Consider the following 15103-nt stretch of genomic DNA (forward strand, 5'->3'; position numbering starts at 1 on the left):
AACGGCCATCATCAAAAAATGTACAAACAATAAGTGCTGGAGAGGGTGTGGAGAAAAGGGAACCCTCTTACACTACTGGTGGGAATGTAAATTGGTACAACCACTATGGAGAACAGTATGGAGATTCCTTAAAAAACTAAAAATAGAGCTACCATATGATTCTGCAATCCCACTCCTGGGCATATATCCAGAGAAAACCATAATCTGAAACAATTCATGCACCCCAATGTTCACTGCAGCATTATTTACAATAGCCAGGACATGGAAGCAACCTAAATTTCCATCAACAGAGGAATGGATAAAAAAAGATGTCGTACATATATACAATGGAATATTACTCTCAGCCATAAAAAAGAACGAAATAATGCCATTTGTAGTAGCAACATGGATGGACCTAGAGATTGTCATATTGAGTGAAGTCAGTCAGAGAAAGACAAATAACATATATCACTTATATGTGGAACCTAATAATATGGTACAAATGGTCTTATTTACAAAACAGAAATACAGTCACAGATGTAGAAAACAAACTTATGGTTACCAGGGTAGACAGTGAGGGGGGCATAAACTGGGAGACTGGGATTAACATACACACACTACTATATATAAAATAGATAACTAGTAAGGACCTACTGTATAGCACAGGGAAAAAGAGCGGATATATGTATATGTATAACTGATTCACTTTGCTCTACAGCAGAAACTAACACAGCATCCAATATGTAGCTACCCCGCAGCTGAAACCTACTGCATAAAGTTCTGGCTAAATAAAGACACCCTGTTGGATGGATTCACAACAGCTGAGTATAGGTGACGCTGCATGAAGATGATGTGCAGTACAAAGCACTCTTTTTATATATAGGCCATGAACATTCACACAAAAGAGAAATGGAATGAGACCATCAAAGAAAATTATTATGAGAAAGCACAAATGAAAAAAACAAAGTTAGAAAGGGAATAAGTCAGACTAATTAATCTTCTTACCTCACACATTGGCTTTAATAACTGAAGAACTTCACTTTTTGTGCCTCCACTATTCAAAAAAGCACAAGTCAGTGTCTTTAACCAAATGTCATGATTTTCACTTTGAGGAATCCACAGGCTTGTATCATCCAAGCCTTCTAAAGGACTTTCTTTGTCAAGTCTAGGTACTTCTAAAAACTAGAAAAAAGTGATGAGAAAACGTAAATAAGGTAACCAGAAATACATTTTACCTTTCCTATGCCAAACAAATATCTAGGAATAAACAAATCTGTTTCCAAATAAAACTAAATATGCTTAAAACTAAATCTTGAGGCATCAGTTACCTTTTAAAATTAAAATACATTTATGTTTATGAGAGGCAGAGTCATCTGGTGAAAAATTACTGATCTAAACACCAGGAAACTTAACTTCTACTCTTAGCTCACTAGCGGTATGTTAAATAAATCACAGATTCTCTGCCTCATCCGTCTCATGTATGAATCCAGTCTAAATCTACCATACAGAGTTGATTTTGGAATGAAATGAAATTTTAAAATGTTAAAACTACAGTGTTTTACAGGTTATACTATTAGTTTTATTAATAGCTTATATTGTCAATAATTTCACTGAGACCAAAATTATATTACGATACATTAAAAGTATCATTTCAACGATGGGTGTAAGCCCTGAAGTTAAATTGGTGAAAACTTAACAGCATATTTCTCAGTTGCTTTATGAAAAGAAAATATTAAACAAAATAAAGGAGAAGTAAGAGTTCTTAAGTATCTTTCATAGAGTACCTTTAGTGGAACCTTGTTATGATATCAACAATGGAAAAGGGAGAAATCTATAGGCCATCTTAAATTTCACTAGAGGGTTGTGATACTTTAACTTGCTATGGAAATAAACACTTGCTTGTTGATCACAATATCTATAAACGGCTTTCATGGGATCAAAGTAAGGGTTTTCCACTCCTAAAGAAAAAAAGCCTGTCATTAAGAACTCCTACCAGGGAATATGGGAACATGTGTATGCATATGGCTGATTCGCTTTGTTGTGCAACAGAAACTAACACAGTATTGTGAAGCAATTATACTCCAATAAAGATCTATTAAAAATAGATAAATAAAAAAGAACTCCTCCTATCCCCCCAAATCAACCATTATTTCTTTAGGCTACCTATCTCAGCTTTTCCACACTGCCATAACTAAAAATACAAATCCCTTCGATTCAAAAAGCACAGCTAGAATTATTTCCAAGAAAGGTTAAATGTTAGTGTAAGTAAGCAATATGATATTCATATCCCACAGCAAATAGAACTGTTCTAGATATAGTGGATATTCAATAAACATTCATTATTTGAGAGACCTTTTTCCTTGATGTTCGAAAAGGCTGTAGATAGATCAGCATGGGATCACTTGTCATCTTATAAATCTCCCAGAAACTATGTCCAGTTTTTGTGGCTAAAATGCTTTTCAAACAGGTAACAGCTGCTGATCGCACTTTGACACTGAAAAACACATATAATTCAAATGCCACAAAGTATATCAACTATTAATCTTGATGAATGTTAAGCAACTCCCAATGAAAAAATTAAAATCTAAAATTTTAAATTTATATTAGGAAATGTTTACGTTTATTAGGAAATTTTACATCTATAAAATTCTATAACGTCAAAGCAAAAATTATCAAAGGATTTTTAATATTCCTAGAGTAAACATGAGTTACTACTCACTGTAACAGCAATTCCCTTCATTCAATATAATAAAGTTTATATTATGACTACTATAAATTAAAAACTCATAAAAAGAAATACTTCAGAATAACATTGACTAATAAGAATGAGTAATAAGAATGACGGAATACTAATTCACCCAAGAAAAAAATATTTTGATACCATTTTCTCTAAGAGGTACAAATAATTTGGGGTAACACAGAATGGAATTTCTCTACAAATGATAAAATTATTGTCTAGGACAATTTTAAACAAACAGTAAGTATGTACTTATTCTGACCAGGAGCTAGTTGAAATCATTAGGTAAGGCATCTAAAACCTCTAATAAAAAATTGAACGTCCTTCTCTTTTGCAAAAAATTAAGTAAAGGAGGGCTGCAATACAAGAGTACTGAAAATATGACAACTGACAAAAAATGTTATAAAGCCTGATACTATAAATGATGATGAGCTGTCAAGTAAAGGCTTAATTCTATGTCTCAATTTAAGACATAGAAGCATAAACCCTAAACTTGGATTCATCTCTCATTCCTCTTTCTTTCCTTCCCTCCTCCACATCCAATTCATCAGCACGTCCTGCTGCCTCTATGTTAAAAACATACCCTAGTTCCATCCGTGTCCCATCTCATCTCCATTACCGCCACCCTTATCCAAGTCACCATGATTTCTCCTCTGGACTACTGCAATAGTTTCATAATCAGCTTTCTGTTTCCATTTTTGCCCTATCACAAGCCATTTGCCATATATGTCAGAGTCAAAATGTAAGTTGCATCATGGCACTATTCTGCTTAAAACTCCATGGCTTCACTATATATTTCAAATAAAATCCAAATTTTTTAATCAGAATTAGTCCTACCTTTCTAATTTCATTTCATACCATCTTCTTCCATACCAGGCTTTTTCTGATCCTCAAACACATGAAGCTTATTTCCATTCTAGCTATTCCCTGTATGCAATATTTTATCCCTAACCAACTTCTAGCTGATTCCTGGTCACTCAGATCAGCTAGATGACACTTCCTCAGAGAAGTCTTCCATGATTCTGGGAATTCCTTTGTCAACATTCCCTTTGTATACCTGAGGCCCCTCAAACATGTAATGATTTTCTTCCTCTTACAAAAAAGACATGAAAAACAAATTGTACCTATCCCTGTGGTTCTCAAGTTTAAGTCACACTAATATTTCTGTGCACCTTCTTCAGAAAAACCAATTGCAAATTACTGTGTAACAAATGAAACACTGCTTGCAAATTTTCTGTGGAAAATCTCTTCAAAAGCTGTGCTAGATATAATTTGAAATACATTTTTAAAAATGAGATAGATTAATAAATGGATAGGACGATGGCTAAATGTGATAAAGCAAGGATAATAATAGTAGAATCTAGGAAGACTCTAGGTGGTGAGTATATGGGTATTTACTGTAAAATTCTTTCAATTTTGCTGTAGGCTTGAAAATTTTTGTAATAAAAAGTTGGGAAGGAAATCATACCAGCCTTTTTACTGTAACAACAACAACAAAAGAGTGAAAGATACATGTAAATTAAATCAACAATTAAAACAGAGCAGGTAGACATTATTGCCAATCATTTATTCCCCAAGAGAAGCGGGGGGTGTTATAGGGAAACGGATGCAAAATACCTATTTACTTAAAATGATGCCCAATTGTGGGCAAAAATCCTTTGAACCCAATCTCCAAAAATGGTGGTGATAAGGTGCTCAAATATATCAAAATAAATACATCTGGACCTTGAACAACGAGGATTTGAACTGTACAGGTCCACTTATACATGGATTTTTTTCAACAGTAAATACTACAGTACTACACAATCTGCAGTTGGTTGACTCCTCGGATGAAGAAACACGGATAGGGAGGGCCAACTATAATTATACATGAATTTTCCACTGAGCAAAGGGTCAAGCATCCCAACCCCCACATTGTTCAAGGATCTGTAAATAATAAATAGATAACTGCAAATAAACAGATAAATGGGGAGTGGAAGACGGAGAAAAAGTAATCTCATAATCAGCAAGCTGAAATTATACTATCTGTTGCAATTTTGTTTTGCATTTTATGTATTAATGGGCAAAAGAAAGCCCTGTCTGATTAGCTTAAGACTTTTGGAGTTAAAAAATTTCTGCTCTATGACTTATTTTAAAAGGATCAAAATGTCTAACCAGGAGGAGAGTGGCACCTTTGATTCTGACAAGTGCACAAAATAACCCCATTTACATTCCCCTATCTTAATGTTTTGTGTGGAACCACTTGGTAGTTTTCATATTGTTTGTCTAGTCTACTCTCACTAAAATTTAACATGGATCTTGTCTGGTATATCTATCACTATACCAAGTTACCTGGCATATAGCAGTAGGGTTTTAGTAATTATGTGAATTAATAAAAATACAATGATATTCATTAAATATTTAAGACTGAAAGTATGGCAACTAAAAGGAGAATGCTTTAGTTATTGGAAATGCTAATTCATATGAGGTATCAATCTTGAATGTCAGATTAAGTGCTATCAGGTACAAGGTATCATTAAATACTCACCAATCTTCTACCAGTGTATTATTCAGGTAGGTCAGCATTATGAAGGTCCACTGAAGTTCTTTATCTTCAAATAACTCAAGGGCCTTGGTATAAGATGTATCTTTACTATATTGTATAGCTATTGTAGAGAAATCTATAGGACCCACTTCTCCCAAGCAGCTTCCAACAGCCTCTATATATAGAAATTCCATTTCAGTAAAGTTATAGCTAAGAGATCATACATAAAACAGAAATTTTCTAATTTCAAAAATATGTTTTGTCATCCGTTAAGATTTAAGTGTTTTCTCAAAGATGTTGAATAGATTAAAGAAGCTACAAAATACTGTATCATTTCCTTTACATATCATCCATGTCGGCAATATTTTCCCCTATAAAATCATATCCAAGAGATAGATTAACTAGTAGAATGTAGTTTTTAAGGAAAGTCTAAATATAGCAGCTGTATGCGAGTATCAATTTTCTGGGGGGTATTACATAAAGACCACAAATCTTAAATACTCAGATCAGTGAAAATTCACACACACACACATACACATACATGCAGGAAAACACAATTTCTTTCCCACCTGTATTATCACTACCCAGATGAAGATAGATGTTTTCAAGATGCCAGAGGGCCCCCTCATGTTCTTTCCCAGTCATGATGGAATTTAATAAAACATGTTAAAAAATTATTTGATAGTCCTCCTTTCAAAAGGTGGAGCCTAATTCTTCCCTTGAGTGTGGGCTGTACTTAGTGTCTTACTTCTAAAAAACAGAATGTGCACAAGTCTTTCACCTCCTTAACTAAAATTATCCCAGGTATTTAATTCTCTTAGATGCTATTATAAATGGAATTGTAAATGGAATGGAATTTTCTTCTTAGATTGTTCATTGCTGGTGTACAGAAACACAAATGAATTTTGTGTGTTGATCTTGTATCCTGCAACTTGGCTGAATTCATTTATTACCTCTCTTATAGTAACTTTCCTATAGATTTTCTGGGACTTTCTATATATATATACAGTAATGTCATCTGTGAATAGAGATAGTTTTTACTTCTTTGCTTTCCAGTTTTTGTTCAATTGCTCTGGCTATAACTTCCAGTACAATGGTGAATAGCAGTGGGCAACTTTGGCTCATTACTGATCTGAGGAAGATATTCAGTCTTTCACCATTAAATATGACATTAGCTGTGGGTACTAATCACTAAGATTTTATGCTATGTAGGAAAGCCACTTAGGCCTCCTGTAGCAAGTGACATTTGTCCCCAGAAGCAGTGCTACTATGGACAAAGGGTAAATTCCTTGGTCAAAGGAAAGTTCTAGAGTACTGATAAGGTTCTGTTTCTTGGTCTGGGTGCTAGATGCACAGGTGTGTTCTCTTTGCAAAAAATTCTTCAAGTTATACACTTGCGACTTTTCTATATGTAAGATATATTTCTATAAAAAATTTACAAGAAAAGAAGTACCCTAGACACTAGACCTCCACTGAGAAGTTAAGAAAGACTCTGTTGAAAGACAGTAGAATCTGTGAAGCATCTCTTACTTCTCCCACTTTTCTTTCTTTTTTTTTTTTTTTTTTTTTTTTGCAGTACGCGGGCCTCTCACTGCTGTGGCCTCTCCCGTTGCGGAGCACAGGCTCCGGACATGCAGGCTTAGCATGGCTCACGGGCCCAGCCGTTCCGCGGCATGTGGGATCTTCCCGGACCGGGGCACGAACCCATGTCCCCTGCATCGGCAGGTGGACTCCCAACCACTACGCCACCAGGGAAGCCCCCCACTTTTCTTATTTGAAGCAATTATTTCATGACAACTTCAAGCTGACTTTAATCATGTGATGTTTTCCATCCTGTGATCACCAAATATAAAACACCTATACCGGGTATGATGCTGGCTATTTATCTTACATTAGGTTACCCCCAAATGGTGGCAGAAAAGGACTTGAATATGGTTTTAATATCTGAGCTTAATATAGCCCTCCAAGTCCTCATTCTTTCTGTTATATAAAAAAGATATTAAGTACCAGTCAATCTATAAAATGTATCAGAAGTCAATTTATTTGCAACTTAATGCTACAAATAGGTTTTTCTGACTTTCCTAAATATTCACAAGGCATTTTCAAATTAATAGTTATGCACATGTGTTAATCACTAACTTTTTACTTTATATGAATGTCTAAGGGAGGAAAATATGAAAGGAGGGCTGCTTAGGGAGACTTGAACTAAACAGAAATATAAAAAGCCTCTCACATTTCCCCAATATTCCAAGTAACAAACTTTTACTGATTTTTAAAATGCTATGAAGATGACCATCCAAACAAAAAAACTCATATTCACTCAGCCAAACAGTTTACCTAAAACTTCTCTTTCACCAGTGTGGTTTACTGCCATCTTGGATAACTGCAACAAGCTGACAACTAGCTTCACCATTACGCCATCTGGAGGGTTATCTAGAAGCAGTTTTGAAAATATTAGTTTAAGCCACAGTGAAGACAACACTTTTCTTTATACTATGCTCATATATTAAATTGTGTGACTAGAAAACTTTTACAAAGTTTTTAAAAAAGATTTTCAATTGTGAGCATTTCAAAAATATGAGGTGAATGAATGTATCTGAACTTTCTTCTTAAAGAGAATCATGTAAAAATTATCAGCAATATTTGGCAGACAGAGAGAGAAAAATATCTTACGTTGTGCAGAGAAATCAATACCTTAGCCAAATCACAGTTAGAAACACATAATCATTCAACATTAAACTAGAAGGAACCTTGGGAGCATGCCTGGTTTTTTAGCCTCTTGCATATAGAATAGACCAGCACTGTCCAACAGAACTTTCTGCAATGATGAAAATGGTCTATAATCTGTGCTGTCCAAAGACAGCCACGAGCCACATGTTACTACAGAGAATTTGACATGTGCTAATACAACAAAGAAATTTAACTTTATATTTTATTGAATTTTAATTCATTTAAATTTAAATAGCTATAAACATCTATTGGCTATATTGGTCTGGATCAATAAAATACCCAAACACACAAGAACAGGAGATAGAAAGAGGGGTTCATGTTTTTATATATATATATATATATATATGTATATATATATATATATACACCTATCTCAAGAACAAATATACTAGAAACTCAGATTTCGGATGGTCGAAACAAAATTAATTTTTAAAAGTACTGAGGATAAAAATATCACAATAGAAACATGAAGTCAATGAGCTCAGGAAGATGAAAATCAAAACATAAGCAGAAAGAGTTTCCACCAAGTGCAGTACTATAATAATCTAAACTCAAATCAAATCAAAATAAAATGGATTTTTAAGTAAAAAAACCAAAAACCTAGAAACACATATAAATATGTGTATATATACAAAACGCACACATATATACATACACACAAAACACATACATGGCTAAGATGTTTAAAATAAAATGAAAAATAACATTTCTTTTATTTAAATAAATTGGGGTAGTAGGCAGAGACAAATTACCTTGCATGCCTGCTCTAAGGAATTCAAATTTTTCTTTTAGGCAGTGGCAAATTGTTAACATTTTTTAAGCAGTAAAATAATATGATTTGGACTTAGAGAAATCATTCTGGCAGAGGTGCAGAGAACGGATAAAATGGGAGTAGTTCAAGGTGAGGAGACCACTTAGGAAGTCTTTCATAACTAAATGAGAACTGATGGGGGTCTGAAATGAACTAAATCTGTGGCAACTAAACCAAGAGCAAGAATTTATAAAAGATTCTTTCAAAAAGAAATGGGTACAAATAACCCAAGTCATTAAAATTAGTACCCTGAGATGCTCTCATAAGATCCATCATCTGATCTTTATGTTGCTCTAGTTGTCTTCGAAGATCCTTCAATCCTTCAAGCCTTGTCAATGGAAGTGCATCATAAACATTTACTGAGAGAAAATGGTTAATTTCCTAAAAGAGAAAATCAGCTAAAAATGTAACTTGCTTTTGACATGTATTGGTTGAGTCTGTAAAATAAAACTCAAAAATTTTTTTAAATTAGTGCCTTCTACAGATACTGATTCATAATACTGTTACTACAAAACAAGGTAGAAATAAATTACTTATTTCACTTCAAATCCTACAATGTTTTTTTTTTTTTCCTACAATGTTTTAAACATTTAAATTGCAATAGACTCTCTCATGATACAGTATTCAGAGTTTAAGATTGTTATAGCATACTCAGAGGGAAAAGCTTAAATTTCTATTTATTTAGTATTGCAACTCTAGTTTTATCTTAATATATTTAACCACATTTTCATACTGATTATAGTCAAATGTAGAGTATAATTTTAAAATTATAATAAGATTTATAAAGAAAAATCTATCTGAACATAGTTTTGAAGTTTATAAAGGTTAAAACAAGATTAAAACTTGAAAAACTCTTCAGAAAGTTACATATCTTTTCTAATTCAAACATTATATTGTCCGACAGAGGGTCAGATGGTAATTTTGAGATATTAATGAATCTTATGTGTATGAAAATCAAGCATATTTTATATCATATTTCTTCAATACTTAAATTCAGATCTTTTTCAAGAAATTTTGAATTTACACTTTTACTGCAATGCAAGAGTATGTATTAAGATTCAGTTTTTTATCTGCTAAGAGGACAGATTTCATGTTATGTTTTCTTTAATCACAATTTTTAAAAAAGACTGGTTTACTTTCAGAGCATTAGAGGTACAACCTCTCTAATACAAAATAGCAATATTATGGAATAATTATTACCTCCAAAAGTGAAAAGGGTCCTCTACTGTATTTGATTTTCTGCTGAGTAATACGCAAATCTCTAAAGACAACATGGTCAGGAAAAGGATCTAAAAGTTTAATCGTGATATAGAGATTTTCATTATCCTTGTTATCAATCACTAAGTATTTCAACAAGTCCAATACCTAAACATAATTAAAAAAGAAAAAATCATGAGGAGAAATGGATTAATTATATTTTAAAGTAAAACAAGCAAAGCCATTGTAATAAATGATAAAAACTCTACTTGTTCAGATAAAATCACTTCTAAGGCACCCAGCTACTACCGTTTCTGTGCTTTCAAATAATTCAACAAATATGTAAGGCCTTTATTACAGGATGGACACTGAGGTATACAGTTGTCAATACTACTGAAACATTTTATATAAGTAATACCTCACACACCATCATAGTGGAGTGAACTACATCCTTAGTTTTGACTACCTCTACACTTCAGCATAAGTAAGAGATAGAAATCAGGTTATTTATTAGATCAAAATTACTAGGTGCTCTGTAATTAAATGATTACAAGGATTAATTCACTGAGAATGTTTTCCCCACCATTTTTCAAAGAATATTTCCACTAAAATTACTGATTACACCAAGTAAACATAAAACACTCAGCTCCTTCCAACAATACTTTATCAATGTATTTCAAATATCATTTTGAATATGATTTGGGAAATTACCTGTTCCTGAACCTCCATCTGATCATCCACAAGGGGTATAAGTGTACCAACAATAACATGGAGATGACTTTCTAAAGCATCCTTACAGTAAGTTACTGCTGTGTGGCAAACCCGGCTTAACAGGTCACAACAAAGGGAGAAGCTACGTAATGACACATCCATGAAATGAGAAGGCCTAACACAGGGAAAAAAAAACAGTAAGTTCTAGGACACTACTTTGACATAAACTCATTCAAAAGTCACTTTTATTCAACAGCTCTAATTCTGATGTGGCTTGACATAAAAGTCACTTTCACATCTAAGTCCTTAGTAGTTTAAAACCCAAAAAGAGAAGTGACATCAGCAAAATGACACAGTAGGAAGCTCCAAGCTCCCCTGACAGAAACACTGAAAAACAAGCAAACTGTAAGAGCTTTGTTAGAATTCTGTAAAACAGTCAAAAGTTTACAGCAATCAAGCAATCGTTGATATCAAGAAAAAGGAAACTTAAAAACTAGGAAAGCTTTGTGGTGATTTTACTTGCCCTTGCCCCATGACGCCCCCAGCCTGGCAATAGTCATGAAAATTGCAGTCCCCATTTCCAATGTGGGATCCTGGTCCTTAGTTCTGAAGGGAGCAGAGCATATTTGATTCACAAATGATAGTGTATATCTGTTCTTAACCTGTCTGGGAGCTACCTGAAGGACTAATGTAAGGTGCTTGGCTCTTGTTTTTCCTAACTTGGGTCTTCTACAGGCTGGAAAAGCTGAGGGCACTGCTTGAAAACACTGCTTGTTAAGGCTAACCAACAACCCACAGCTGCCTGGGATAACAGACTGCCTAATGCCTAGGATGAAAAGCTAGAGAGAGAGTTTCCTTGTAAAGTTAGAACACTCACATTCACTCACATTGAGCTTCCCTGGTGGAGCAGTGGTTAAGAATCCGCCTGCCAATGCAGGGGACATGGGTTCGAGCCCTGGTCTGGGAAGATCCCATATGCCACGGAGCAACTAAGCCTGTGTGCCACAACTACCGAGCCTGCACTCTAGAGCCCACGAGCCACAATTACTGAGCCCACGTGCCACAACTACCGAAGCCCACGTACCTAGAGCCTGTGCTCCACAAGAGAAGGCACCCCAATGAGAAGCCCATGCACCGCAACGAAGAGTAGCCCCTGCTCGCCACAACTAGAGAAAGCCCACATGCAGCAACGAAGACCCAACACAGCCAAAAATAAATTAAAAAAAAAATTTACTCACATTTTCAGAGAATTTATAAAGTCACACACCTGCCCAGGGTAAGGAGCTTGCTCAAAAACTACCTAAGACCATAATCTTTCACTTTGGGCTTAACCTTAGGCTCAGTGCAAGCCGAGCTAAATGCTGAAGGAGAGTCTTAACACAGAGCCAATCTGCAAAGACTAGGAAAGCTTTCTCTCTCTCTTTCTCTCTCTTTGGCTCTTGGTATTCAAGGAAATCTCTGTCAAAACGCTACCTGAACGCAAGTTAAGCAACAGTCTTCAGTGACTACAATGGCAAGGAATACGCTCTCTAGAAAAACAGTTGAGTAAATTCATGAAACAAATGTACCACTACAGCCTTCAACAATTCAAAAAAAAAAAAAGTCAAACCTTGGGGAAGGGGAAAATCTGATTTCCACAGGTAATATATCATAATAGTAAAATGTCCAGTTTCAACAAAAAAATCACAAGGCATTCAAAGAAATAGGAAAGTATGGACCCTTCAAAGGAATAAAATACATTGACTAAAACAGTTCCCAAGGAAGGTCAGACTGGAATTATTAGACAAAGACATTGTCAAACAACTGTCTTAAACATGCTAAAAGAGCTTAAAGACAAATGAAAATGAAGATACAGCATACCAAAACTAATGGGATTCAGCAAGGGCAGTGCTGAGAGGAAACTATGTTACAGTAAACAGCTACATTAAAAAAGAAGAAAGACTTGAAGAACACTACAAACACTTAAGAATTAACACCTCAAACTCTTCCAGAAAAGGGAACAGGAGGGAATACTTCCTAACACATTTTATGAGGCCAGCATTTCTCTGATACAAAAGTATGATAAAGACACCACAGGAAAATTATAGTCTCTAATACTCTGATGAATATATATATACACACATATATATATATGCAAAACTCCTCAACAAAATACCAGCAAACTGAATCTAACAGTGCATTAAAAGGATACACATCAGGGCAGGAGTCAAGATGGCGGTGTGGGAAGACGCGGAGTTAGTGTCTCCCAACAACTAGGGTGCCTGCTGGCTGCTGCTGGGGGACTCTGAACCCCAAGGAGACAAGAGGAACCCCAGAGTGAACCGGCAGAACATAGGGGGACCGAGGTGGGGAGAAGCGGAGGCGAGACAAGATCGGCGCCCCTGAGGCTGGGGAGATCAGGAGAGGCAGGTGGGAGGGACTCTCTGGGAAGAGCAAGCGAGGAGCATAGGGCAACTGCCTGGCCCACTCGGGCCGGGGGGCCTGCTGAGCTCCCAAGCTGGTTTCCCCCCTCCAAAGCCCAACCAGGCCACGTGCATCCTGGGGGCACAGGAGGGAGGCCAGGGAGATCAGGAGTGGCAGGTGGGAGGGGCCCTTGGGGAGGAGAGGGAGAGGAGTGGTGGGCAATGGCCTCACTCGGGCACTGGGAGGCTCCTGAGCTCCCAGGCCAGTCCCCTGCCCTACAAGGCACCCCTTCACACCCCTGCCCGGCTGCATTGGTCCTGCGGGCATAGGAGGGACGCCGGGGAGATCAGGAGACAGAGGCGGTAGGGGCCCTCCCAGACCCCAGACCAGAGGAGCAGGAGAGGAGAGGAGGGTGTTTGACCCGCCCACTCAAGCCCAGGAAGCCTGCTGGGCTCCCAGATAATCCCCTGCCGTCTGAGACAAGGGGTGGGGGGCACACCTGGGGCCCTTCAGTTCCTTGAGCCTAAGCCCCACCCCCCACAGCCCCCAAGGCTTTTTCCAGTGCTGTGGGTCCTGAGCATTGGCCCTGCCCACCACCCAAACCTCCCCCTTGCTTAGGGCCCACTCTCCACAGCCAATGCCTTCCCCCTCCCGCCCTCCACCTTTTTTTTTTTTTTTCTGCCATACGCGGGCCTCTCACTGTTGTGGCCTCTCCCGTTGCGGAGCAACAGGCTCCAGACGCGCAGGCTCAGCGGCCATGGCTCACGGGCAGAGCCGCTCAGCGGCATGTGGGATCTTCCCGGACCGGGGCATGAACCTGTGTCCCCTGCATTGGCAGGCGGACTCTCAACCACTGCACCACCAGGGAAGCCCCACCTTTTTTTTTTTTCTCCTTTTCCCTCCTCCTCTTTTTTACTATGGTGGTACTGATGTACCTTCTTGTGGTTGATTCATCTATATTTTTATTTTTACATTCTTTCTAACATATCTGTTAGTTTCCTAGTATAATTTTATTTTTTACTTTGTTATTGCTCTTTCTTTTTTCTTCCTGCCACCCCACGGGGCTTGTGGGATCTTGACTGGTGAGCCCGGGGTTGGGTGGAAGCTCCTGTGGTGGGGTTCCAAGTCTGAAACACTGGACTAACAGAGAACCTCAGACCCCAGGGAATATTCATTGGAGTGAGGTCTCACAGAGCTCCTCATCTCAGCACCAAGACCCAGCTCTACCCAATAGCCTACAAACTCAAGTGTTACAAGCCTCAGGCCAAACAACCAGTAAACCAGGAACACAGTCCTACTCATAAAAAAAAAAAAATTAGATGGCAAAAAAATACGTCACAGATGAAGGAACAAAGTAAAAACCTACAAGACCAAATAAATGAAGAGGAAATAGGCAATCTACCTGAAAAAGAATTCAGAGTAATGATAGCAAAGATGATCCAGAATCTCGGAAACAGAATGGAAGCACAGAATGAGAAAATACAAGAAATGTTTAACAAAGATCTAGAAGAACTAAAGAACAAACAAACAGAGATGAACAACACAATAACTAAAATGAAAAATATACTAGAAGGAATCAGTAGCAGAATAACAGAGGCAGAAGAACGAATAAGTGAGCTGGAAGACAAAATGGTGGAAATAACTGCCAAGGAGCAGAATAAAGAAAAAGGAATGAAAAGAATTGAAGACAATCTCAAAGACCTCTGGGATAACAATAAACACACCAACATTAGAATTATAAGGGTCCCAGAAAAGAAAAGAAAAAAAAAGGGTCTGAGAAAATATTTGAAGAGATCATAGTTGAAAACTTCCATAACATGGGAAAGTAAAGTCACGCAAGTCCAGGAAGCACAGAGAGTCCCATGCAGGATAACCCTTAGGAAAAACACACCAACACATATATTAATCAAACTAACAAAAATTAAATTCAAAGAAAAAATATTAAAAGCAGCGAGGGAAAAACAAAAAATAACATACCATAAGATTATCAGCTGATTTTTCAGCAGAAACT

At 36.8% G+C, this 15103-nt stretch overlaps 1 protein-coding gene across 6 annotated transcripts in view; it reads right to left on the reverse strand.

Moving 5' to 3' along the window:
* ATM (ATM serine/threonine kinase) overlaps window positions 1-15103 on the reverse strand; it is a 140135-nt gene that overhangs the window by 59754 nt on the left and 65278 nt on the right. For all 6 annotated transcript variants that reach the window (XR_004527828.2, XR_004527830.2, XR_004527829.2 and 3 more), the window contains 7 exons: window positions 10690-10864; window positions 9982-10146; window positions 9030-9162; window positions 7578-7673; window positions 5244-5415; window positions 2332-2473; window positions 985-1161 (listed from right to left, as the gene is read on the reverse strand). Coding sequence is in view for 3 of the 6 variants with exons in the window: in XM_019941951.3 (XP_019797510.1) it covers window positions 985-1161; window positions 2332-2473; window positions 5244-5415; window positions 7578-7673; window positions 9030-9162; window positions 9982-10146; window positions 10690-10864 (1060 nt within the window). In the remaining 3 variants the exon portion in view is untranslated. The remainder of the gene's footprint in view (window positions 1-984; window positions 1162-2331; window positions 2474-5243; window positions 5416-7577; window positions 7674-9029; window positions 9163-9981; window positions 10147-10689; window positions 10865-15103) is intronic.

The sequence above is a fragment of the Tursiops truncatus genome, chromosome 8 (assembly GCF_011762595.2).
Source record: "Tursiops truncatus isolate mTurTru1 chromosome 8, mTurTru1.mat.Y, whole genome shotgun sequence".
NCBI lineage: Eukaryota > Metazoa > Chordata > Mammalia > Artiodactyla > Delphinidae > Tursiops > Tursiops truncatus.